This window comes from Leucoraja erinacea, unplaced genomic scaffold (assembly GCF_028641065.1).
Source record: "Leucoraja erinacea ecotype New England unplaced genomic scaffold, Leri_hhj_1 Leri_229S, whole genome shotgun sequence".
NCBI lineage: Eukaryota > Metazoa > Chordata > Chondrichthyes > Rajiformes > Rajidae > Leucoraja > Leucoraja erinaceus.
Window position 1 is genome coordinate 170,456 of NW_026576130.1, and position 21,967 is coordinate 192,422.

At 55.1% G+C, this 21,967-nt stretch overlaps 1 protein-coding gene across 1 annotated transcript; it reads right to left on the reverse strand.

Annotated features, from left to right (window-relative positions):
- Positions 1 to 1,922: 1,922 nt before the first annotated feature.
- Positions 1,923 to 21,616, reverse strand: LOC129716409 (unconventional myosin-Ie-like; the record flags this gene model as incomplete). Its single annotated transcript, XM_055666282.1, is given in 11 exon segments — positions 1,923 to 2,475; positions 3,512 to 3,681; positions 6,162 to 6,366; positions 6,465 to 6,527; positions 8,711 to 8,868; positions 10,457 to 10,614; positions 11,376 to 11,429; positions 18,710 to 18,787; positions 18,789 to 18,855; positions 19,557 to 19,655; positions 21,246 to 21,616. Coding segments are annotated over 11 exon segments (1,500 nt in total), but the record flags the coding sequence as incomplete, so codon positions are not given.
- Between the last annotated feature and the right edge of the window lie 351 nt (positions 21,617 to 21,967).

The following is a 21,967-nucleotide window of genomic DNA, read 5'->3' on the forward strand; positions in this document are numbered from 1 at the left end:
TTCATGTACACTAACAAGCCCGAGAGAGCAGCGAATGAACTTACACTACACGATGGCCCCTTGGCGGGAGGGTGTGTTGTGAGAGACGGATTTCCCCCCCTCTCTTCCACCCACTCGCCCCATCGCTCTCCCCCTCCCCCCCCCAACAGTCCCCCTCTCCCCTCTTTCATCCCTCTCTTCCATCCCTCCCCTCCCTCCCATTTCCCTCGTTCCCCCTCCCTCTCCTCCTCCCCTCCCTCTCTCCCCTCCCCTCCCGTCTCCCTCTCCCTTCCCTCTCCTCCCCTCCCACTCTCCACTCCCCTCTCCGTCTCCCTCTCCCTTCCCTCTCCTCCCCCCCCCCCGTCTCCCACTCTCCCCTCTCCGTCTCCCTCTCCCCTCCCTTTCCCCCCCCCCCCCCCTCCCTTCCCTCTCTCCCTCCCTCCCCCCCTTTCCCTCCCATCCCTTTCCCTCCCTCTGCTCCCCCCCCCCTCCCTTCCTCTCCCCCCCCCACCCCACTCCGTCCCTCCCTGCAGACACACCTGCCGTCGAGGGGCGCGGGTGGTCAGATGACCCCCCCCCCCCCCCCTTGCCCGCTTACACTCACTGATTTTAAACCTTTTAAATTTTAATCGATTGGTTTCTTTCGTAAGAGAATGATTTTAATTGTGACGACCTCCCCCCTCCCTCCCGTCCCCCCTCCTCCCTCCCCTTCCTTCTCCACCCTCTCCCACCCGATCCTGGGCCCTCCATGTGGCAAGTGCAGAGACCGACCCTGCCCACCAAAGGGGCAACCAGATAGTGGGTCAGTGTGACGACAGCATCACCTTCATAAGCTCCAAAGCCTCCTCCTCCTCCTCCTCCTCCTTCCCCCCCCCCCCCCCCCCCAGGTATTTTTAAATCCTCCCGCTCTTCCCCAAATTTAGAATCTCCCCCCACCCCAAAAAAAATGAAACCCCGGGGCTTCATCTCGGACGGGAGGTTGGTCTCGGATGGGAGTTGGTCTCGGGGTTGGGTGTAGTTGTAGAGATGGGATTCATATCGGAGACCCCCCACCCCCACCCATCCTGCTTTACGGCTATGTGGTATAAGCAAATATGCCATCCCCCCCCCCCCCCCAGCAGAATCAAACTTACTCTTGCAAACGTGGTGTGTTGGTGGGTGGGGGGGGGGGGAAGAAAAATTAATAAATGTCTACAACAAACGTGGTCTTCCTCCCACTCGGTTTCTCGACGGCTGCCGCTGTTTCTCAACGACGGCTCTTCGGTGTCAGCGCGCAACAGACAACGGCTTTTCCCTGTCTCTCGGTCCACGTGACGACAGACTCAACTCTGAGGGGGGGAGGATTCCACAGGCCCGCCGTTGGCCGGGGGTAGATATGGCGAGTGGGAGGGAGGGAGGGGAGTGTGAGAGGGAGGGGGGGAGGGAGGGAGGGGGAGGGGAGAGGTGGGGGAGAGAGTGAGAGGGAGGGAGAGAGAGGGAGAGAGGGAGAGAGAGAGGGAGAGAGAGAGGGAGAGGGAGGGAGGGAGGGAGAGAGGGATGGAGAGGGAGAGAGAGGAGAGAGGAGGGAGGGAGAGAGGGAGAGAGGGATGGAGAGAGTGAGGGAGGGAGGGAGGGAGAGAGGGATGGATGGGGAGAGGGGAAAGAGAGAGAGAGAGAGGGAAAGAGAGAGGGCGGGAGTGAGAGAGAGGGAGGGAGAGAGTGAGAGAAAGAGAGAGATAGAGATAGGGAAAGAGATAGAGGGAGGGAGAGGGAAAGAGGGAGGGAGAGAGGGAAAGGGAGAGGGAGAGAGGAGGGAGAGAGAGGGAGAGAGGGAGGGAGAGAGAGAGAGGGAGGGAGGGAGAGGGAGTGGGAGGGAAGGGATGGGGAGGGTGGGAAGAAAGAGGGGGCGAGGGGGTAGAGGTACGGAGGACTCCAATAACTCGGCTCGAGACTGCAACAACATTTCATTAGTTTTTAATTAATAGCGTAAAACAAACAACGGGGGGGGGGGGGAAGTATTTGGAGCATCTTGAGATGGGGGGGGGGGGGGTAAGAGGTCCCCCCTCAAGATGGACACCAAGTGCTGGAGGAACTCAGCGGGTCAGGCAGCATCTCTGGAGAAGAAAGCCTGTCCACATTCTCCAGAGACGTTGCCTGGCCCCCAGCGAGTTCCTCCAGTACTTTGTGTCCCTGCTTGTCATCTCACTGGAGCAAGTATTGGGGGAGGGGGGGGGGCAGATTCCCTTGGGTACACAGACCCCAAGACACAGGGGCCGTCGTGGTTATTGGGGGACCCCCCCCCCCTCGCTGTCTGCCCCCAATACTCTTCCCCCTCCCGGGGAGATTCAGCGATCTCGGTCAGTACCTACGGAGATCGTCCCTTTTCATCACCCCCCCTTCTCCTCGCCCCGACTCCAGGAGTCTCCTCTCGTTCCTGCATTCACATCTTCTCCACGTAGTTTCCCGGCAGCAGCCCCTCCTTGCCTCGAATGCGGCCGACCCACCAGCCCGAGGGATCTGCGCAGATCGGGAAGCGAGGTCGGTGATCAATCGATCGATCGACAGAATGACACCCCGTGGAAAACGGGGGGCGAGGAGCGGCTGGGAGGGGGGAACGGACGGGAGAGGAGCGGGGGAGTAGAGGGGAGTGAGTGGAGGAGGGGTGGGGAGAGAAGAGAGTAGGGGACTGGAGAGGAAGGGATAGTAGGGGAGTGGGGAGGTGAGGGAAGTGGGAGGAGAGATGGGGAGGATAGGGGAGAGGAGATGATGGGGGAGGAGAGAAGGGGAGATGATGGGAGGAGGATGGGGAGAGAAGGGGAGGGGAGGTTGGGAGATGGGGGAGGAGAGAAGGGGAGAGGATATGCGGAGGGGGGAGAAGGGGAGGGGAGAAGAGGGAAGTGGAGGATGAGGGGAGGAGAGGTTGGGGAGGTGAGGGGAGAGGAGATGGGGGGAGAGGAGGGGAGGGGGAGGGGGGGAGAGGAGGGGAGGGGGAGGTGGGGAGAGGAGGGGAGGGGGGGGGAGGGAGGGGAGGGGGGGGGGAGGCGACGGAGGAGAGGGAAGGAGATGAGGGAGGAGGAGGATAGGGGGAGGGGGAGGGGAGATGAGGGAAGTGGAGGATGAGGAGAGGAGGGGAGATAAAGATGGGGGAGGGGGAGGAGATGAGGGGGAGAGAGAGAATCGAGGGAGAGAGAGAGAAGAGGGGGGATAAGAGGGGGGAGTGAGGGGGAGGGAGGGTGTGGGGATGGAGGAGGGGAGGGGGCGTGAGTGGGGAGATGGGGGAGGAGAGGAGGGGAAGATGGAGGAGAGGAGGGGAGATGAGGGCTCTGGGGGAGGGGGGGAGAGAGAGAGATCGAGGAGGGGAGAGAGAAGGGGAGGGGAGATGAGGGGGTGGGAGGATGAGGGGAGGGAGGATGGGGGGGTGAGAGAAGAGAAGGGGGGGAGAGAGCGGGAGGGGAGATGAGAGGGGGGGCGTGAGGGGGCGGGGGGTGAGTGGGGAGGAGACGAGGGGATGGAGGCGAGGGAAGGAGACGAGGGGGGGGTGCTCTGTCCTCACCTTCCCGCACGATCTCGATGACATCGTCGGCGTTGAAGCTGAGCTCATCGGTATCCTGGGCATCGTAGGCGTAGAGCGCTCGGCAGCGAGCCTGCCTGGGCCGTGGCCGCGGTTTGGACCGCCCTCCCCCCGGCACCGGCTTCACCTCCTTCGACATCCGCCGCTGCAGCCTGCGGGAGGGGCAGGGCCCGGGGTCACAACACAGCCCTTCTCGTACCACCCCCTCCCCGGGCACTTTCCGTTGCAACCGCAAGAGATGCAACACTTGTCCCTTTACCTCCCCCCTCGACTCCGTTCAAGGAATCCCAAGCAATCGTTCCAGGTGCGACAGAGGTTCACCTGCGTCTCTTCCAACCTCATCTATTGCGTCCGCTGCTCTAGGTGCCAGCAGATCTACATCGGTGAGACCAAGCGGAGGTTGGGCGATCGTTTCGCCGAACACCTCCGCTCGGTCCACAATAACCAAGCTGACCTCCCGGTGGCTCAGCACTTCAACTCCCCCTCCCACTCCGTCTCCGACCTCTCTGTCCTGGGTCTCCTCCATGGCCACAGCGAGCAGCACCGGAAATTGGAGGAACAGCACCTCATATTCCGTTTTGGGGAGCCTGCATCCTGGGGGCATGAACATAGAATTCTCCCAATTTTGTTAGTCCTTGCTGTCTCCTCCCATCCCCCAGCCTTCGGGCTCCTCCTCCTTTTTCCTTTCTTGTCCCCGCCCCCGATCAGTCTGAAGAAGGGTTTCAGCCCGAAACGTCGCCTATTTCCTTCGCTCCATAGATGCTGCTGCACCCGCTGAGTTTCTCCAGCTTTTTTGTGTACCTTCGATTCTCCAGCATCTGCAGTTCCTTCTTAAACACAGTCCTTCCACCCCCTCCCCTCCACACCCTCCCCCCAGCCCCACCCCACGGCACATTCATGTGCTAGAGTTAAGCCCTTGTCCCACTTAGGAAACCTGCACGGAGACTTTGCGCCCCACCCAAGGTTTCCGTGCGGTTCCCGGAGGTTGCAGGTGGTTGCCGGAGGTTGCAGGTGGTTGCCGGAGGTTGCAGGTAGTGGAAGCAGGTAGGGAGACTGACAAAAACCTCCGGGAACCAGCACGGAAACCTTGGGTGGGTCGCAGAGTCTCCAGAGGTCTCCGTTCAGGTTTCCTAAGTGGGACTGGGGCATCATTTACTGTCAGTCTCAGTGTTTCGGACGGACTGAGCAGAGGCGTTCAGCGGAACGATCGCCCAGTCTCGCTGATGTCCAGGAGCCCACACCTGGAACAGCGGATACACCGGAATTAGGCCATTCGGCCCATCAAGTCTACTCCGCCATTCAATCAAGGCTGATCTATCTCTCCCTCCCAACCCCATTCTCCTGCCTTCTCCCCAAAACCCCTGACACCCGCACTAATCAAGAATCTATCTATCAATCTCCGCCTTAAAAATATCCACTGACCATGTGGCCTCCACCGCCGTCTGTGTGGCAGAGAATCCCACAGATTCACCACCCTCTGGCTAAAGAAATTCCTCCTCGTCTCCTTCCTAAAGGAACGCCCTTTAATTCTGAGGCTGTGCCCTCTGGTCCTAGACTCTAGACTCTCTCACTAGTGTAACTTTCCCGAGGTGATTCACGAATTCTCCCGAGTTTTCCCCTTGATTCAAACTCGCAGAATGTTCGTAACGACTCCGTGGATATATCGTAGCGGCTCGTTCTGCCAGCCGCAGGTAATAGACAACAGGTGCAGGAGTAGAGGCCATTCGGCCCTTCGAGCCAGCACCGCCACTCAATGTGATCATGGCTGATCATCCCCAATCAGGACCCCGTTCCTGCCTTTTCTCCCCATATCCCCTGACTCCGCTATCTTTAAGAGCCCTATCTAGCTCTCTCTTGAAAGCATCCAGAGAACCGGCCTCCACTGAGGCAGAGAATTCCACAGACTCACAACTCTCTCTGTGAGAAAATGTGTTTCCTCGTCTCCGTTCTAAATGGCTTACCCCTTATTCTTAAACTGTGGCCCCTGGTTCTGGACTCCCCCAACAACGGGAACATGTTTCCTGCCTCTAGCGTGTCCAAGCCCTTAATAATCTTATATGTTTCAATGAGATGCATTCTCATCCTTCTAAACTCCACAGAGTGTACAAGCCCACAGCTGCTCCATTATCTCAGCATATGACAGTCCCGCCATCCCGGGAGTTAACCTGGTGAACCTACGCTGGGCTCCCTCAATAGCAAGAATGTCCTTCCTCAAATTAGGGGACCAAAACTGCACACAATACTCCAGGTGTGGTCTCACCAGGGCCCTGTACAACTGCAGAAGGACCTCTTTGCTCCTAGACTCAACTCCTCTTGTTATGAAGGCCAACAGGCCAAAACTGCACACAATACTCCATCCAGCCCTTCCAACCAGCATCGCCATTCAATGTGATCATGTATGAAGGCCAACAGGCCAAAACTGTCAGGTGTGGTTTTTCCCAGCCCGATAAAAACGTGAACCGGCCTTTGATGAGGCAGAGAATTTAGATTTTTTTTTTTTTAGGCCCTTTAAACTCGGCAGAGGTTTTTGAATGAGGCCGTGAATGTGGGGAGGGACAGGCCCTTTAGCGTCTGTGCAAACCCCCTCCCTCCCCTCCCTCTGTCCCCCGTCTCTGGGCAACGAGCCACCTACCCGGCCACTCCTTGGTCTGGCACGTTCATGAAGTCCAGGTTGGGCTGGTGCAGGGTGGTCTTGGCCCGGGGGGAAGCCCCTTCCTTGGGCAGGGTGGGGTGGTCGGAGCTGGCCTGACGGCGAAGACTGACACCCTGGTGCTGAAGGCCCTCCGAGCGAGGCCCCAGTCGCAGGTCCCGACTGCGGGGCGCGTCCCTGTGTCCTCCTGGGAGAGGGGAGACAACGACGAGAGTGGGGGGGGTGGGTCGCAGAGACGGGGGGGGGGGGGGGGGGGGGGGGTAGGGTCGGGTGGGAGGCAGTTACCTGAAGAGAACGGCTGCCTTGGTTGAACATGGGCGTTTTTTCTGTTATCTTTCCTGGTTGGTCCTGGACAAAATAAAAGCATCTACACACACACACACACACATACACACACACACATATACACATACACACACACACACACACACACACACACACACACACACACACACACACACACACACACATACACATACACACACACACATATATACACACACACACACACACACACACACACACACACACATACACACACACACACACACACACACACACACACACACACACACATATACATACACACACATACACACACACACACACACACACATACATATACACACACACACACACACACACACATATATACACACACACATACACACATATATATATACACACACACTCATATACACACACGCTCACTCAGACTGTATAAGACCGTGAGTGGAGTAGATGAGGTGAATCCCCAGCAGTGCAGGAAGGAACTGCAGATGCCGGTTTAAACCGAAGATAGACACAAAATGCTGGAGTAACTCAGCGGGCACAGGCAGCATCTCTGGAGAGAAGGAACAGGTGACATTTTGGCTCCAGACCCATCTTTGAGCCTGAGCATGCAGGAGGACGAGGGGCGATCTTATATTCACCCTGCGATAGCAAAGATGTCGTCGAGCTGGAAAGAGCGCAGGGAAGATTTACGAGGATGTTGCCGGGACTCGAGGGGCCTGAGCTACAGGGAGAGGTTGAGCAGGGCTGGGACTCTGCTCCTTGGAGCGCAGGAGGATGAGGGGTGGAGGGGCGATCTTATAGAGGTGTACAAAATCACCAGGGGAATAGATCGGGTAGACAGACGCACAGAGTCTCTTGCCCAGAGTCGGGGAATCGAGGACCAGAGGTATAGTTTTTTTTTACACACAAGGCTGTGGAAATCAAAACCCATAGAGTGATCCAATGTGGAAACAGGCCCTTCGGCCCAACTTGCCCACACACCGACCTAGCCTCTTGCCCAGAGTAGGGCAATCAAGGAACGGGGAGGTGGGAGGTGTGAGGGGAACGATTTAATAGGAACCCGAGGGGCAACTTCACCCACACAGAGGGCGGTGGGTGTATGGAACGAGCTGCCGGAGGAGGTAGCTGAGGCAGGGACTATCCCAACCTTTAAGACATTTATACAGGCTCATGGACAGGACAGGTTGGCTGCTGTGAGCTGAATGTATCACTAATTCTTCGATGACCCCTTGTCCCAAGTGGTATGATTTTTTACAGGAGACCTCTGGAGATAGATGCTGCCCCACCCGCTGAGGTTGGCAGTTTTGGCTGAGGTTTATTCTCAGTCCCCTTGTCCCACTTGGGCAACCTGAACGGAGCAACCTCTGGCAACCAGCTTTGCGCCCCACCCAAGCAACCGTGCGGTTCCTGGAGGTTTTCGGTCAGTCACCTGCTACCTCCGGCAACTACCTGCAACCTCCGGCAACCAGCTGCAACCTCCGGGAACCGCACGGAAACCTTTGGGTGGGGCTCAAAGTCTCCAGAGTTTTCCGTTCAGGTTTCCCAAGTGGGACAGGGGCATTATGGGATGACATCCTGGGATGTCAGGACTGTCTTATGAAGAAAGACTGGATAGACTTGGTTTATACTCTCTAGAATTTAGAAGATTGAGGGGGGATCTTATAGAAACTTACAAAATTCTTAAGGGGTTGGACAGGCTAGATGCAGGAAGATTGTTCCCGATGTTGGGGAAGTCCAGGACAAGGGGTCACAGCTTAAGGATAAGGGGGGAAATCCTTTAAAACCGAGATGAGGAGAACTTTTTTTCACACAGAGAGTGGTGAATCTCTGGAACTCTCTGCCACAGAGGGTAGTTGATGCCACACAGTTCATTGGCTATATTTAAGAGGGAGTTAGATGTGGCCCTTGTGGCTAAAGGGATCAGGGGTTGTGGAGAGAAGGCAGGGATGGGATACTGAGTTGGATGATCAGCCATGATCATATTGAATGGCGGTGCTGGTGCAGGCTCGAAGGGCCGAATGGCCTCTACTCCTGCACCTAATTTCTATGTTTCTATGAATGGCGGTGCTAGTGCAGGCTCGAAGGGCCGAATGGCCTCTACTCCTGCACCTAATTTCTATGTTTCTATTAAACTGTGTGTGCAACCCCACCTGGTTCTGGATTCTGCCCCCACCCAACATGGGGAACATTGTTCCTGCCTCTAGCCCTGTCCAAATCCCAAATCCTTGGTGACTTACGTGAGTTTTTGGGCAGGCCGGGACCGATGCTGACCTCCAGGGTCTTGCTGGAAGGTTTCAAGATGGCCACGTCGCCCTGCCCCACCCGGAACTGGATCTGACGGGTCCCTGCAGCCGCCCAGGGGCCCCAGCCGTCCCTCTTCACTTTGAACTCCAACCTGCGCGGGCACAAAGGTGAAAGGTGAGAGGTCAGCCATTTGGAACGGAGACGAGGAAACAATTTCTCCTCACAGAGAGCGGCGAGTCTGGGATGTCGGCCTTCATAACAAGAGGAGTCGAGTCTAGGAGCAAAGAGGTCCTTCTGCAGTTGTACAGGGCCCTAGTGAGACCACACCTGGAGTATTGTGTACAGTTTTGGCCTGTTGGCCTTCATAACAAGAGGAGTTGAGTATAGGAGCAAAGAGGTCCTTCTGCAGTTGTACAGGGCCCTAGTGAGACCACACCTGGAGTATTGAGTGCAGTTTTGGTCCCCTAATTGGTGGAAGGACATTCAGAGGAGCTATTGAGGGAGCAAGGAGCGTAGGTTTCACCAGGCTGTTCCGGCCCTATGGGACGGGACACACATATGCTAGAGAATGGAGCGGCTTGGGGCTTGTACAAGAGAGATTTTAGAAGGAGCAAGAGAGGGCATCTTATTCCCTATGAGAACACAAACATATAAGATTGCCATTTTAAGGATCTGGATACGCTATTGCAGGAAAAATGTTCCTGATGTTGGGGGAGTCCAGAACCAGGGGCCACACACACACACAGTTTAAGAATAAGGAGTAAGCCATTTAGAACGGAGATGAGGCGGAAACACTTTTTCTCACAGAGAGTGGTGAGTCTGTGGAATTCTCTGCTTCAGAGGGCGGTGGAGGCCGGTTCTCTGGAGAGAATTCTTTCAAGAGAGAGCCAGATAGGGCTCTTAAAAATAGCGAGAGAGAGTCAGGGGATATGGGGAAGAAAGGCAGGAACGGGTTTAAGAAGGAACTGCAGATGCTGGAAAATCGAAGGTAGACAAAAATGCTGGAGAAACTCAGCGGGTGCAGCAGCATCTGTGGAGGGAAGGAAATAGGCAACGTTTCGGGACGAAACCCGGAAGGGTTTCGGCCCGAAACGTTGCCTATTTCCTTCCTGAAACGTTGCCTATTTCCTTCCTGAAACGTTGCCTATTTCCTTCCTGAAACGTTGCCTATTTCCTTCCTGAAACGTCGCCTATTTCCTTCCTGAAACGTCGCCTATTTCCTTCCTGAAACGTCGCCTATTTCCTTCCTGAAACGTCGCCTATTTCCTTCCTGAAACGTTGCCTATTTCCTTCCTGAAACGTTGCCTATTTCCTTCCTGAAACGTTGCCTATTTCCTTCCTGAAACGTTGCCTATTTCCTTCCTGAAACGTTGCCTATTTCCTTCCTGAAACGTTGCCTATTTCCTCCCTGAAACGTTGCCTATTTCCTTTCTGAAACGTCGCCTATTTCCTCCCTGAAACGTTGCCTATTTCCTTCGCTCCATAGAAGGATATAGGCAACGTTTCGGGCCGAAACCCTTCTTCAGGCAGGAACGGGGTACTGATTGGGGATGATCAGCCGTGATCACATTGAATGGCGGTGCTGGTGCTGGCTCGAAGGGCAGAATGGCCTCTACTTCTGCACCTATTGTCTATTGTCTATTGTCTATTGTCGCTGTGAACCACCCCCCCCACACACACTCTCGGAGTCGGGTGGGGGGGAGGTGGGGGGGGTTGGTGGGGGGGGGGGGGCCACTCACAGGTTGCCGAACTTGATCGTCAGGTCACTCTGTGTCCGCTCCTTGTAGCGTTTACAGAGGAGGCTGAGGAACTCCGTCTTGAAGGCCGACTCCAGCACGCTGTCGTAGTGGGACTCGTGGAGCACCAGGAAGTCATCTTGCAACGGGCTGGACATGGGGGGAGAGGGGGGAGAGAGAGAGAGAGGGTTGTAGTTACTGGGAGAGAGAGAGAGAGAGAGAGAGAGAGAGAGAGGGGAGAGAGAGAGAACATACCATGGCTAAAAACGGCCCAGAGGACCTTCATAAAATGGCAGATCCTTCAAGTCTGTGGAATTCTCTGCCTCAGAGGGCGGTGGAGGCCGGTTCTCTGGAGAGAATTCTTTCAGAGAGAGAGCTAGATAGGACTCTTAAAAATAGCGGCGGAGTGGCGGTGCTGGTGCTGGCTCGAAGGGCTGAATGAATCCCTCTACTCCTGCAACCTATTGTCAATTGTCTCTGTGTGAACCAGCCCCCCACACTCTAGGAGTCAGGGTGGGGGGGGGGGTTAGAGTTTCCCTCCAGAGGAGGGGGTGGGGGGGAGAGAAGGGTGGGGGAGAGGGTGGGGGGGGGGGGAGGGGGAGGGGAGGAGAGGGACAGGGGGGAGGAGGGTGGGGGGGGGAGAGAGTGGGGGGTGAGAGGGTGGTGGGGGAGAGGGTGGGGGGCTAGGGGGGGAGGTCAGTGGGTGTGGGGGGGGGGAAGATGGTGGAGGACAGACAGTCCTGATTGGGGAATTGGAGAGTGGTGGATGGACAAGCATTTGGGAAGGGGCTGGGGGACGGATTCACGATGGGGTCAGGGTGGGGTCATGGTGAGGTAAAAAGGGGGGGGGGGGGGTCAGGGGTGGGGGGGTCAGGAGGGGGTCATGAAGTGGGGGGTCACTGGGGGTCAGGGGTCAGCTCACCTGCGGGACACGGCCCGTATGTGTCCCGAGCTCGATCTGCCTCTTCAACACGGCCTTGATGAGAGTAAAAAAAAATGGAGGTTCTCCGGGCCACCTGTATTCCCCCGCTCTCGTAGAAACGATCAGGTAGACATGGTGGGAGTCAGGATCAGGTCACTCTTCCACCGTCTGCCCGAGGGGGGGGAGGGGGGGGGGGGGGTAGAAACCCCGGCAGCTTGGGGGGTCTAGGGAGAGGGGGGGAGGGGAGGAGAGAGGGGTGGGAGAGAGAGAGAGTGGGGAGGGAGAGGAGAGAGGGGTGGGAGAGAAAAAAGAGGACAGGGGTGGGGAAGAGTTGGGGGTGGCCATCGATAGAGAGATGGAGATAGAGGTTGAGGGAGCAAGAGGGAGGAGGATGAGGAGGAGAGAGAGGAGAGATAGGGAGAGGAGAATAGGAGAAGAGAGAGAGGGAGAGATAGGAGAGGGAGAGATGAGAGAGGAGATTGAAGACGGAGAGGGAGAGATTGAGAGAGAGAAGAGAGAGAGAGTTGAGAGAAGAGGAGAAGAGGGAGAGAGGGATAAGGATAGAGGGGAGAGAGAGAGATAGTGAGGGGAAAGGGAGATAGAGGGGAGAGAAGAGGGAGAGGAGAGAAGACGAGAGGGAGAGAGAGAGGAGAGGAGGATAGAGAAGGGGGTCTAGGGAGAGAGAGGGGAGAGATGAGGAGAGAGAGAGGGAGGAGGAGAGGAGAGAGGAGATGGAGAGAGAGAGGAGAGGAGAGAAGAGAGAGAGGAGGAGGAGAGAGATAGAGAGAGGAGAGAGGAGAAAGAGAAGGGGAGAGTGGAGAAGAGAGGAGAGGGGAGAGGAGAAGGAGAGAGGTTGGGAGAGAAGAGGGAGAGGGAGAGAGGAGAGGATAAAGAAGAGAGGGAGAAATAGGGAGAGAGGAGAAGAGGGGGAGGGAGAGAACAGGAGGAGAAGTGAGAGGGGAGAGGAGAGGAGAGAGAAAGAGAGAGAGAAGAGAGAGATCTATGAGAGAAAGGGAGAGGAGAGAGAGGAAGGGAGAAGAGAAGAGGGAGAGGAAAGGAAAGAGAGAAAGAGAGAGGTAGAGGGGGAGAAAAGAGAGGAGAAAGGAGAGGGAGAGGGAGAAGAAGGGGAGAGAGGAGAGGAGAGAGGAGAGGGAAGAAGAGAGAGGAGGAGGGGAGGAGGAGGAGGGAAGGAGAAAGGAAGAGGGGGGGAAGAAAGAAAGAGAGGAGAGGAGATATGTGGAGAGGGGGAAGAAGGGGAGAGAGGAGGGAGAGGAGAGAAGAAAAGAGTGAGGGAGAAAGAAGGGGGAAGAGAGAGAGAGGGGGAGAGAGAGAGAGAGGTGGGAAAGAGGAAGGAAGAGGGGAGTAAGACTTGTATGAAATGGAGTAAGGGAGGAGAGGAAAGTGGGGGGAGATGAGAAGGGAGAAAAAAGGGGAAAGAGAGGAGAGAGAGGAGAAGGAAGAGAGGAAGGGAGAGAGAGGAAGAAAAGAGGAAGGAGGAGGGAGGGAGAATGAGGGGGAGAGGAGGGGAGAAGAGGAGGAGAGGGGAGGGAGAGGGAGGAGAGAGAGGAGAGAGAGGGGGAGAGAGGAGATGAGGAGAGGGGAGGAGAGGAGAGAAGGAAGAGAGGGGAGAGGGGAGAGGGAGAGGAGAGGAGAGAGGAGAGAGGAGAAGGAGGAGGAGAGGAGAGAGGGAGGGAGAGAAGAGGAGAAAGAAGAAAGAGAGGGAGAGAGAGAGGGTCAGAGAGAGAGAGAGAGGAGAAGGGGAGGGAAGAGGAATAGGGAGAGAGGAGAGAGAGAGGAGAGAGGGAGAGGGAGAAAGGGAGGGGGAGAAGAGAGGATAGAGAGAAGAGAGAGAGGAGGGAGGAGAGGGGTGTAGAAAGGAGAGGAGGGAGAGGGAGAGGGGAGAGAGAAGAGGAGGAGGGAGGAGAGGGAGGGGAGGAGAGAGAGAGAGAGAAGGAGAGGAGAGAGAGGGGAAGAGAGAGGGAGAAAGGAGAAGGGAAGAGAAGAGAAGAGAGAGAGAGGGGGAAGAGAGGAGAGGGGAGAGAGGAGGGAGAGAGGACGGAGGGAGAGAGAGAGAGAGAAGAGAGAGAAGGAGAGGAAGAGAGGGGAGGTGGAGGAGGGGAAAGAGGAAAAAGGGAGGAGAGAGAAGAGAGAGAAGAAGAGAGAGAGAGGAGAGGGAGGGAGGGAGAGAGAGAGGAGCAAGAGAGAGGAGGGGGGAGGGAGAGGAGGAGAAGAGAAGAGGGGGGAAAGGGGAGGGAGAGAGGGAGAGGAGGAAGGAGAGATGAGAGGAGAGAGAGAGGGGGAGATAGGGAGAGGGATGTGGAGAGATAAGTTGGGAGGGAGTGCCTGAGTGAGAGAGAATGTGAGAGAGAGAGAGAGAGAGAGGGAGAGGGAGGAAGAGAAAGAGAGGAGAGAGGGAGGAAGAGAGAGAGAGAGGAGAGAGAGAAGGAGAAGGAGAAAGAGAGAGAGAAGAGGGAGAGAGATGGGAGGAGGTGTGGGGAGAGGAGAGGAGGAGAGAGTGGAGGAAGAGAAAGAAAGGAAGAGAGGAGACTTGAGGGGAGTGGGGGAGATGGAGAGATGGAGGGGGTTCGAAGAGGAGAGAGAGTAAGAGAGGCAGGGATGACGGGGAGATGGGGAAGGGGAGGAGAGGGGACAAGAGGAGGTTTGATGAGAGAGGAGAGGAAAAGAGAGTATGGGGAGAGAGAGCGAAGAGGGGGGAGAGGAGGAGGAGAGAAGGGGGGGGGAAAGATATACAGCCGACAAGAGGGTGGCCAGAAGGATATAAAACCTCCCCAGACTTAGCCCATCTTTGCCCGAGACTGTAGAAAGGAAGGGAGGGTTTGGATGGAGGGCGTGGGATGAGGAAAGAGTTGGACAGTGAGGGGAGTCGGGCACAATGGGCTGTTTCAGGCATTCGGCAGGGTGACCCACACACAAACAGCCCAGACCTAGGATATATCCCACAACAGGGGATGAAACCAGACACAGGGAGAAAAGGCGGAAGAGGAAAACCAACATTGGGAAGTCCAGCTCAGAAGGGACAAACTGGAGGAGCAGGTTCCATACACCCACCACAGAGCACAGGAGGGTGTGGAAAGGTTACCCCTTGGATTCAAGATTAGAGTTTCTTTCTTTAGGGTCCAGCATAAGAGATGCAGGGGGCGAACAAGGAGAATGGGAGGTTTCATCTTTATCAAGATCTGAGTAAAGGGAGGCAATTTTGGACACCTGGATGAGATGGAAGAGGGGATCCAGGAGGGTGGCAAAAAAAGCGGCGGGAAAGCAGACTATTATCTAAATGGTGGCCGATTGGGAAAGGGGGAGATGCAGAGAGACTGGGTGTCATGGTACCCCAGTCATTGAAGGTAGGCATGCAGGTGCAGCAGGCAGTAAAGAAAGCCAATGGTGTGTTAGCTTTCATTGCAAAAGGATTTGAGTATAGGAGCAGGGAGGTTCTACTGCAGTTGTACAGGGTCTTGGTGAGACCACACCTGGAGTATTGCGTACAGTTTTGGTCTCCTAATCTGAGGAAAGACATTCTTCACAGCAAAAGGATTTGAGTATAGGAGCAGGGAGGTTCTACTGCAGTTATACAGGGTCGTGGTGAGACCACACCTGGAGTATTGCGTACAGTTTTGGTCTCCAAATCTGAGGAAGGACATTATTGCCATAGAGGGAGTGCAGAGACTGTTCACCAGACTGATTCCTGGGATGTCAGGGACTGTCTTATGATGAAAGGAAAGACTGGATAGACTTGGTTTATACTCTCTAGAATTTAGGAGATTGAGAGGGGATCTTATAGAAACTTACAAATTCTTTAAGGGGTTTGGACAGGCTAGATGCAGGAAGATTGCTCCCGATGTTAGGGGAAGTCCAGGACAAGGGGTCACAGCTTAAGGATAAGGGGGAAATCCTTTAAAACTGAGATGAGAAGAACTTTTTTCACACAGAGAGTGGTGAATCTCTGGAACTCTCGGCCACAGAGGGTAGTTGAGGCCAGTTCATTGGCTATATATTTAATGGGGAGTTAGATGTGGCCCTTGTGGCTAAGGGGATCAGGGGGTATGGAGAGAAGGCAGGTACGGGATACTGAGTTGGATGATCAGCCATGATCATATTGAATGGCGGTGCAGGCTCGAAGGGCCGAATGGCCTCTACTCCTGCACCTAATTTCTATGTTTCTATGTGATTTTGTACACCTCTATGAGATCGCCCCTCATCCTGAGGCGCTAGAGAAGGGAAGTAGAGTCCCAGGTCCCTGCTGAACCTCATTGGAAATGCTGGCTGGAAGGGTGAATGGCCTACTCCTGCACCTATTGTCTATGTCTATTGTTGGTGTGGGACTGCAGTTTAGAATATTGTGTTCAGTCTGGCCACACGTGTGAAACAGGAAAGAGTGTCGGGTGAAGCTGGAAAAGGGTTCGAGGGGGAAGATTTACGAGGATGTTGCCGGGACTCGAGGGGCCTGAGCTTACAGGGAGAGGTTGGGGGCAAAGGGATGGGACTCCGAGGAGGGGAGAGCAGGAGGATGAGGGGATGGATCTTATAGAGGTGTGAGGAAAAGGAGACGAGAGGAAAGGGGGGAGGTTAGGGGGACAGAGTGCGGGTCCACAGCAGGCCATTGTGGGTGGCAGAGTGGATGAGAAAACTTCTGGCAGGGTCCAGCCTAGACAGGTTGGGGGAATCGAGGATGGAAAGGAGGACACGGGAAGGACCAAGGTGAAGGGGGGGGGGAAAGAAGAGGAAATAGGAAAAAGGGGGGAGGAGGGGTAACTTTTTCACACTTTTCGAGGGTGGTGGGTGAACGTATGGAACGAGCTGCCGGAGGAGGTAGCTGAGGCTGGGACTATCCCAACCTTTTAGAAACAGTTAGACAGGTACATGGATAGGACGGGTTTGGAGGGATATGGACCAAACGCGGGCTGGTGGGACTAGTGTAGACGGGGCATGTTGGCCGGTGTGGGCAAGTTGGGCTGAAGGGCCTGTTTCCATGCTGTATCACTCTAGGACTAGTGTAGATGGGGCATGTTGTCAGGTATGGGCAAGGGAGGATTTGAGGAAGGATCCTGTAGTGGTTCTGAAGGACATGGGGTGGGGGAAAAAACCATTCCCTGCCCTGAAGCTGAGGGAAATGGAGTTCTTCTGTGGGCTTGTACACTCTGGAGTGGAGTTTAGAAGGATGAAAGGGCATCTCATCATGAAAACAATAGAAGATTCTGTGAGGTTTGGACACGCTAGAGGCAGGAAACATGTTCCCGGGTGTTGGGGGAGTCCAGAAACCAGGGGCCATACACACAGTTTAAGAATAAGGGGTGAGCCATTTAGAACGGAGACGAGGAAACACTTTTTCTCACAGAGAGAGTTGTGAGTCTGTGGAATTCTCTGCCTCAGAGGCCGGTTCTCTGGATGCTTTCAAGAGAGAGTCTAGATAGGGCTCTTAAAGATAGCGGAGTCAGGGGATATGGGGTGAAGGCAGGAACGGGGTACTGATTGGGGATGATCAGCCGTGATCACATTGAATGGCGGTGCTGGTGCTGGCTCGAAGGGCCGAATGGCCTCTACTCCTGCGCCTGTTGTCTGTTGTCTATTGAATCCCAGTGGGAAAAGTCTCTCACCTTCCTCCCGCATCCGTATGTACTTCCGTACGGCGATGTGTTTGCGCCACGCCAGCTGGATCACCCGCGCGTAGCCGTTAAACTTCCTCTCTCTCATCTCCTCCAAGGGGAGAGAGCTACGGGAGAGAGGAGGGAAGAGAGGAGAGGGGAGAGAGGAGAGGAGAGGAGAGAGAAGAGAGGGAGAGAGGAGAGGAGAAGAGAGAGAGAGGAGGAGAGGGGTCGAGGGACGAGGAGAGGAGAGAGAGAGAGAGAGAGCCCAGCACGTCAGTGTGAAAAGGTACATCGCAAAAGCTTCAAGAAGACAGCAAGGGGTAGGGGTTAAGGCCAAGTCCCCATTTGAGGAAGGACATTGTTGCTATGGGGGAGTGTGAGCGTAGGTTCACCAGGTTAATTCCCGGGTGGAGGGGGGGGGGGTGTGGCCTCATCTGAGTGGTGTAATGTGGGGGGAGATGGGGTGTGGGGCCGCAGCTGAGTGTGTGGAAGGGTGGGGTGGGGAGCAGGGTTTGGATGATTGAGGAGGGTGATGGGTCTGGGTGGAGGGACAGGGTGAGTTAGGGTGAGTGTGAGGTGGAAAGGATGTAGGGTTGTGGTTGTGGTTGGGTTGAGATTGGGTTGGGTGGGTTGGGTTGGTTGGTGTGTGGTTGGGATATGTTGGGTTGGTGGGTTGGGTTGAGTTGTGTTGAGATTGGGTTGTGTTGGGTGTGGGTTGGGTTGTGGTTGATGTGGGTTGGGTTGGGTGTGGTTGAGATTGGGATGGGTTGTGTGTGTGTTGCCGGTATGTGCGTGTGGTTGGGTTGAAGGTTGTGTGTGTGTGTTCTATGTTGGGTGGTGTTGGTTGCGTTGGGTTGGGTTGGGTGGGCAGTTGGTTTTGTTTGGTTGGTTGGGTTGGGTTGTGTGTGAGGTTGGGTTGTGTTGTGTGAGTGTGGGTTGGGTTGGGTGGGTTTTTGGGTGTGGTGTTGGGTTTGGGTTGTGTGGTTGGGTTGAGGTGTGTGGGTTGTGTTTGGGTGGTGTGTTGGGTTGGGGAGGTTTGTGGTTGGGTTTGGGTTGGGTTGGGGGGTGGTTGGGTTGGTTGGTTTGGTTGGTTGAGATGTAGGTTGGGTTTTGGATTGGGGTGGGGGGTTTGTGGTTTGTGTGTTGGGATGGGCTTTGGGGTTGGGTTGGGTTGGGTTGGGTTGGGTGGGTTGGGGGTTGGTTGGTGTGGGTTGGGTTGGGTTTGGGTTGGGTGGATGTGTGTGTTGGTTGGGTTGTGGTGTTGTGTGGGTTGGGTTGGGTTGGTGTTGGGTTGGGTTGAGTTGAGGTTGAGTTGGGTTGGGTGGTGTGTTGGGTTGGGTTGGGTTGGGTTGGTTTGGGTTGGGTTGGGTGGGTTGGGTTGGTGTTGGGGTTGGGTTGGGTGGGTTGGGTGTGGGTTGGGTTGGGTTGGTGTGTGGGTGTTGGGTTGGTGTTGGGGTGGGTTGGGTTGGGTGACGTGAGGTTGGGTGGGTGGGGTTGGGTTGGGGTGGGGTGGGTGGGGTTGGGGGGTTGGGTTGGGTTGGGTTGGGTTGGGTTTGGGTTGGGTTGGGTTGATGGGTTGGGTTGGGTTGGGTTGGGGTGGGTTGGGTTGGGGTGTGTTGGGTTGAGTGGGTTGGTGTGGGGTTGGGTGGGTGTGTTGGGTTGGGTGGTTGGGTTGGGTATGATTGAGTTGGGTGAAGAGGGCATCTGCCCATCTCTTGCCCAGACACTCACCGACTCAGGAGCCTTGATGAAGACCTTGCTCCTGCCCAGCTGGAACTGGTCATGGTCCATGTTGACAGAGTTGAGCAGGGTGAGTGACTCCCTGCCTCTCGTCCCCTCCCCACCGAGGCCACGTCTCTTTAGTCAGGATGGCGTACCTGCGACAGAGAGGCATCAGGGTAGCCCGACCATGCATCGACCCCCAACCCCCCTCCTGCCCGGCCCTTCACCATCACCAGGTCCCCTCCCCTCCCCTACCCCCCCCCCAAGCCATGGAACCCACCCCACCACCCCCCCCCCCCCACGGTGAGACTCCACCCACAATCCTTCCTCCGGCTTCACAATTTGCCCACACCTCTCTCCAAATAGTCCAGTCTGGAGTAGTTTGGTCTAGTCTAGTCTGGAATCGCGTTGTCTAGACTGTTCTAGTCTTGAAGGGAATGGCAGATGAAGCGTGTCAGGAAGGAACTGCAGGTGCTGGGTTTAAACCAAACATAGACACAAAGTGCTGGAGTAACTCAGCGGGACAGGCAGCATCCCTGGAGGGAAGGAATGGGAGACGTTTCAGGTCGAGACCCTTCTTCAAACCCATTCCTTCTCTCCTGAGCGGCTGAGTTACTCCAGCATTTTGCGTCTATCTGTTCTAGGCTAGTCCAGTGTTGTTTTGTCTCGTCTAGACGAGTCGCGTCCAGTGTAGCTTTGTCTCGTCTAGCCAATTTCAGTCTCGATTATTCTTGTCCATTCTGGTCGAGTCTATTGCCGTCTAGTCTAGCCTGTTTCCGTGCCGTGAGTGACTCGCTCATTCTGTGAAGTCGTCTCCCCAAGACGGGGTGCTGAAAGTGTCTAAAAAAAACGTTACCTTTGGAGGAACTTCTTGAAGACTCGTCGATAAGAATATCCAGCTCGACGCACCCGAATGTTCTCACCCAGACCCAGATACTCCACCTGGTGTTTCACCCTTGGATGGAGAGGCAGAACATACAAGTCTCGTGAAGGAAGGAACCTACACCAAAGATGCTGCAGTAACTCAGCGGGACGGGCAGCGTCTGTGGAGGGAAGGAATGGGCGACGTTTCGGGCCGGGACCCTTCTTCAAAAGGATTTGAGTATAGGAGCAGGGAGGTTCTACTGCAGTTGTACAGGGTCTTGGTGAGACCACACCTGGAGTATTGCGTACAGTCTTGGTCTCCTAATCTGAGGAAAGACATTCTTCATAGCAAAAGGATTTGAGTATAGGAGCAGGGACGTTCTACTGCAGTTGTACAGGGTCTTGGTGAGACCACACCTGGAGTATTGCGTACAGTTTTGGTCTCCTAATCTGAGGAAGGACATTCTTCATAGCAAAAGGATTTGAGTATAGGAGCAGGGAGGTTCTACTGCATTTGTACAGGGCTGGAGGTGCCCACACCTGGGTATTGCGTACAGTTTTGGTCTCCATGCAGCGGATCTGAGGAAAGACATTCGCTCATAGCAAAAGGATTTGAGTATAGGAGCAGGGAGGTTCTACTGCAGTTGTACAGGGTCTTGGTGAGACCACACCTGGAGTATTGCGTACAGTTTTGGTCTCCTAATCTGAGGAAAGACATTCTTCATAGCAAAAGGATTTGAGTATAGGAGCAGGGAGGTTCTACTGCAGTTGTACAGGGTCTTGGTGAGACCACACCTGGAGTATTGCGTACAGTTTTGGTCTCCTAATCTGAGGAAAGACATTCTTCATAGCAAAAGGATTTGAGTATAGGAGCAGGGAGGTTCTATTGCAGTTGTACAGGGTCTTGGTGAGACCACACCTGGAGTATTGCGTACAGTCTTGGTCTCCTAATCTGAGGAAAGACATTCTTGCCGTAGAGGGAGTACAGAGAAGGTTCACCAGACTGATTCCTGGGATGTCAGGACTTTCATATGAATAAAGACTGGATAGACTTGGCTTGTACACGCTAGAATTTAGAAGATTGAGGGGGATCTTATAGAAACTTACAAAATTCTTAAGGGGTTGGACAGGCTAGATGCAGGAAGATTATTCCCGATGTTGGGGAAGTCCAGAACAAGGGGTCACACAGTTTAAGGATAAGGGGGAAATCTTTTAGGACCGAGATGAGAAAAACATTTTTTTTTTCACACACAGAGAGTGGTGAATCTGTGGAATTATCTGCCACAGGAGGTAGTTGAGGCCACACAGTTCATTGGCTATATTAAAGAGGGAGTTAGATGTGGCCCTTGTGGCTAAAGGGATCAGGGAGTATGGGGAGAAGGCAGGGATGGGATACTGAGTTGGATGATCAGCCATGATCATATCGAATGGCGGTGCTGGTGCAGGCTCGAAGGGCCGAATGGCCTCTACTCCTGCACCTATTTTCTATGTTTTTATGTTTCTATGTTTACTAAACTAAAAAACTAAAAATAGTCTCAAGTCTCAAGTCGAAAGTTTCAAGTGGGATAATGCAGAACTCGTGTGAACGTGTGTTCGCTGGTCGGCATGGGCTCGGTGGGCCGAAGGGCCTGTGTCTAGGATTTCACCGCCTCCCTCCTCCACCCCCCCTTCCAGTTCCAACCTGGTTTCCTCCCAGTCCTTGGCCTTCTTGGTTTCGTTGGGCTTGATGCAGCGGATATAGTGCGGAGTGCATTTCATCAGTGTCGTGACCAAGTCATTGGCTTGTGTCTGTAAAGTAGAAAGCAAGGCAGCCTTGAGCAAGCGCACACTGCCTCGCCGGGGGAGTGGGCCGCTGGGGGACCCCTGGGGCCGGGCTGGAACGGGCGCCGCTCCGAGAGGCCGTGCGCGTGGACCCCACGGGGCCGCCAGGGGCCTACAGTCACGCCTGGCAAAGGCCCAACCTGCAACGTCGCCATGGCAACGGGCCTTCATGGCCAGGCCGAGATCCCTGCGCTTACAACCACTAGGATTTGGAAATGGCGACTCTGCACACTGCCGATAGACACAAACACTCAGCGGGTCACAGAGTGATACAGCGCGGAAACAGGCCCTTCGGCCCAACTTGCCCACGCAGGCCCAACATGGCCCCCAGCTAAACAGTGCCCACAGGCTAAACTTTGGTTTCTTTACATTGTAATGTGTCGCTGTGTGTGCGCCTGTGTGTGTGTGTGTGGTGTTGGTGCTGTGTGTACGTTGCGCAGCGGCGTGCGTGTGAGTGTGTGTGTGTCGTGTGCGTGTGTTTGTGGGGCTTGTGTCGTAGCGTGTCTGCGTTGCGTGCGTGCGTTGGAGTGTGCGGAGTGTGTGTGAGTTGTGTGAGTGCGTGAGTGGAGTGCGTGCGTGCGT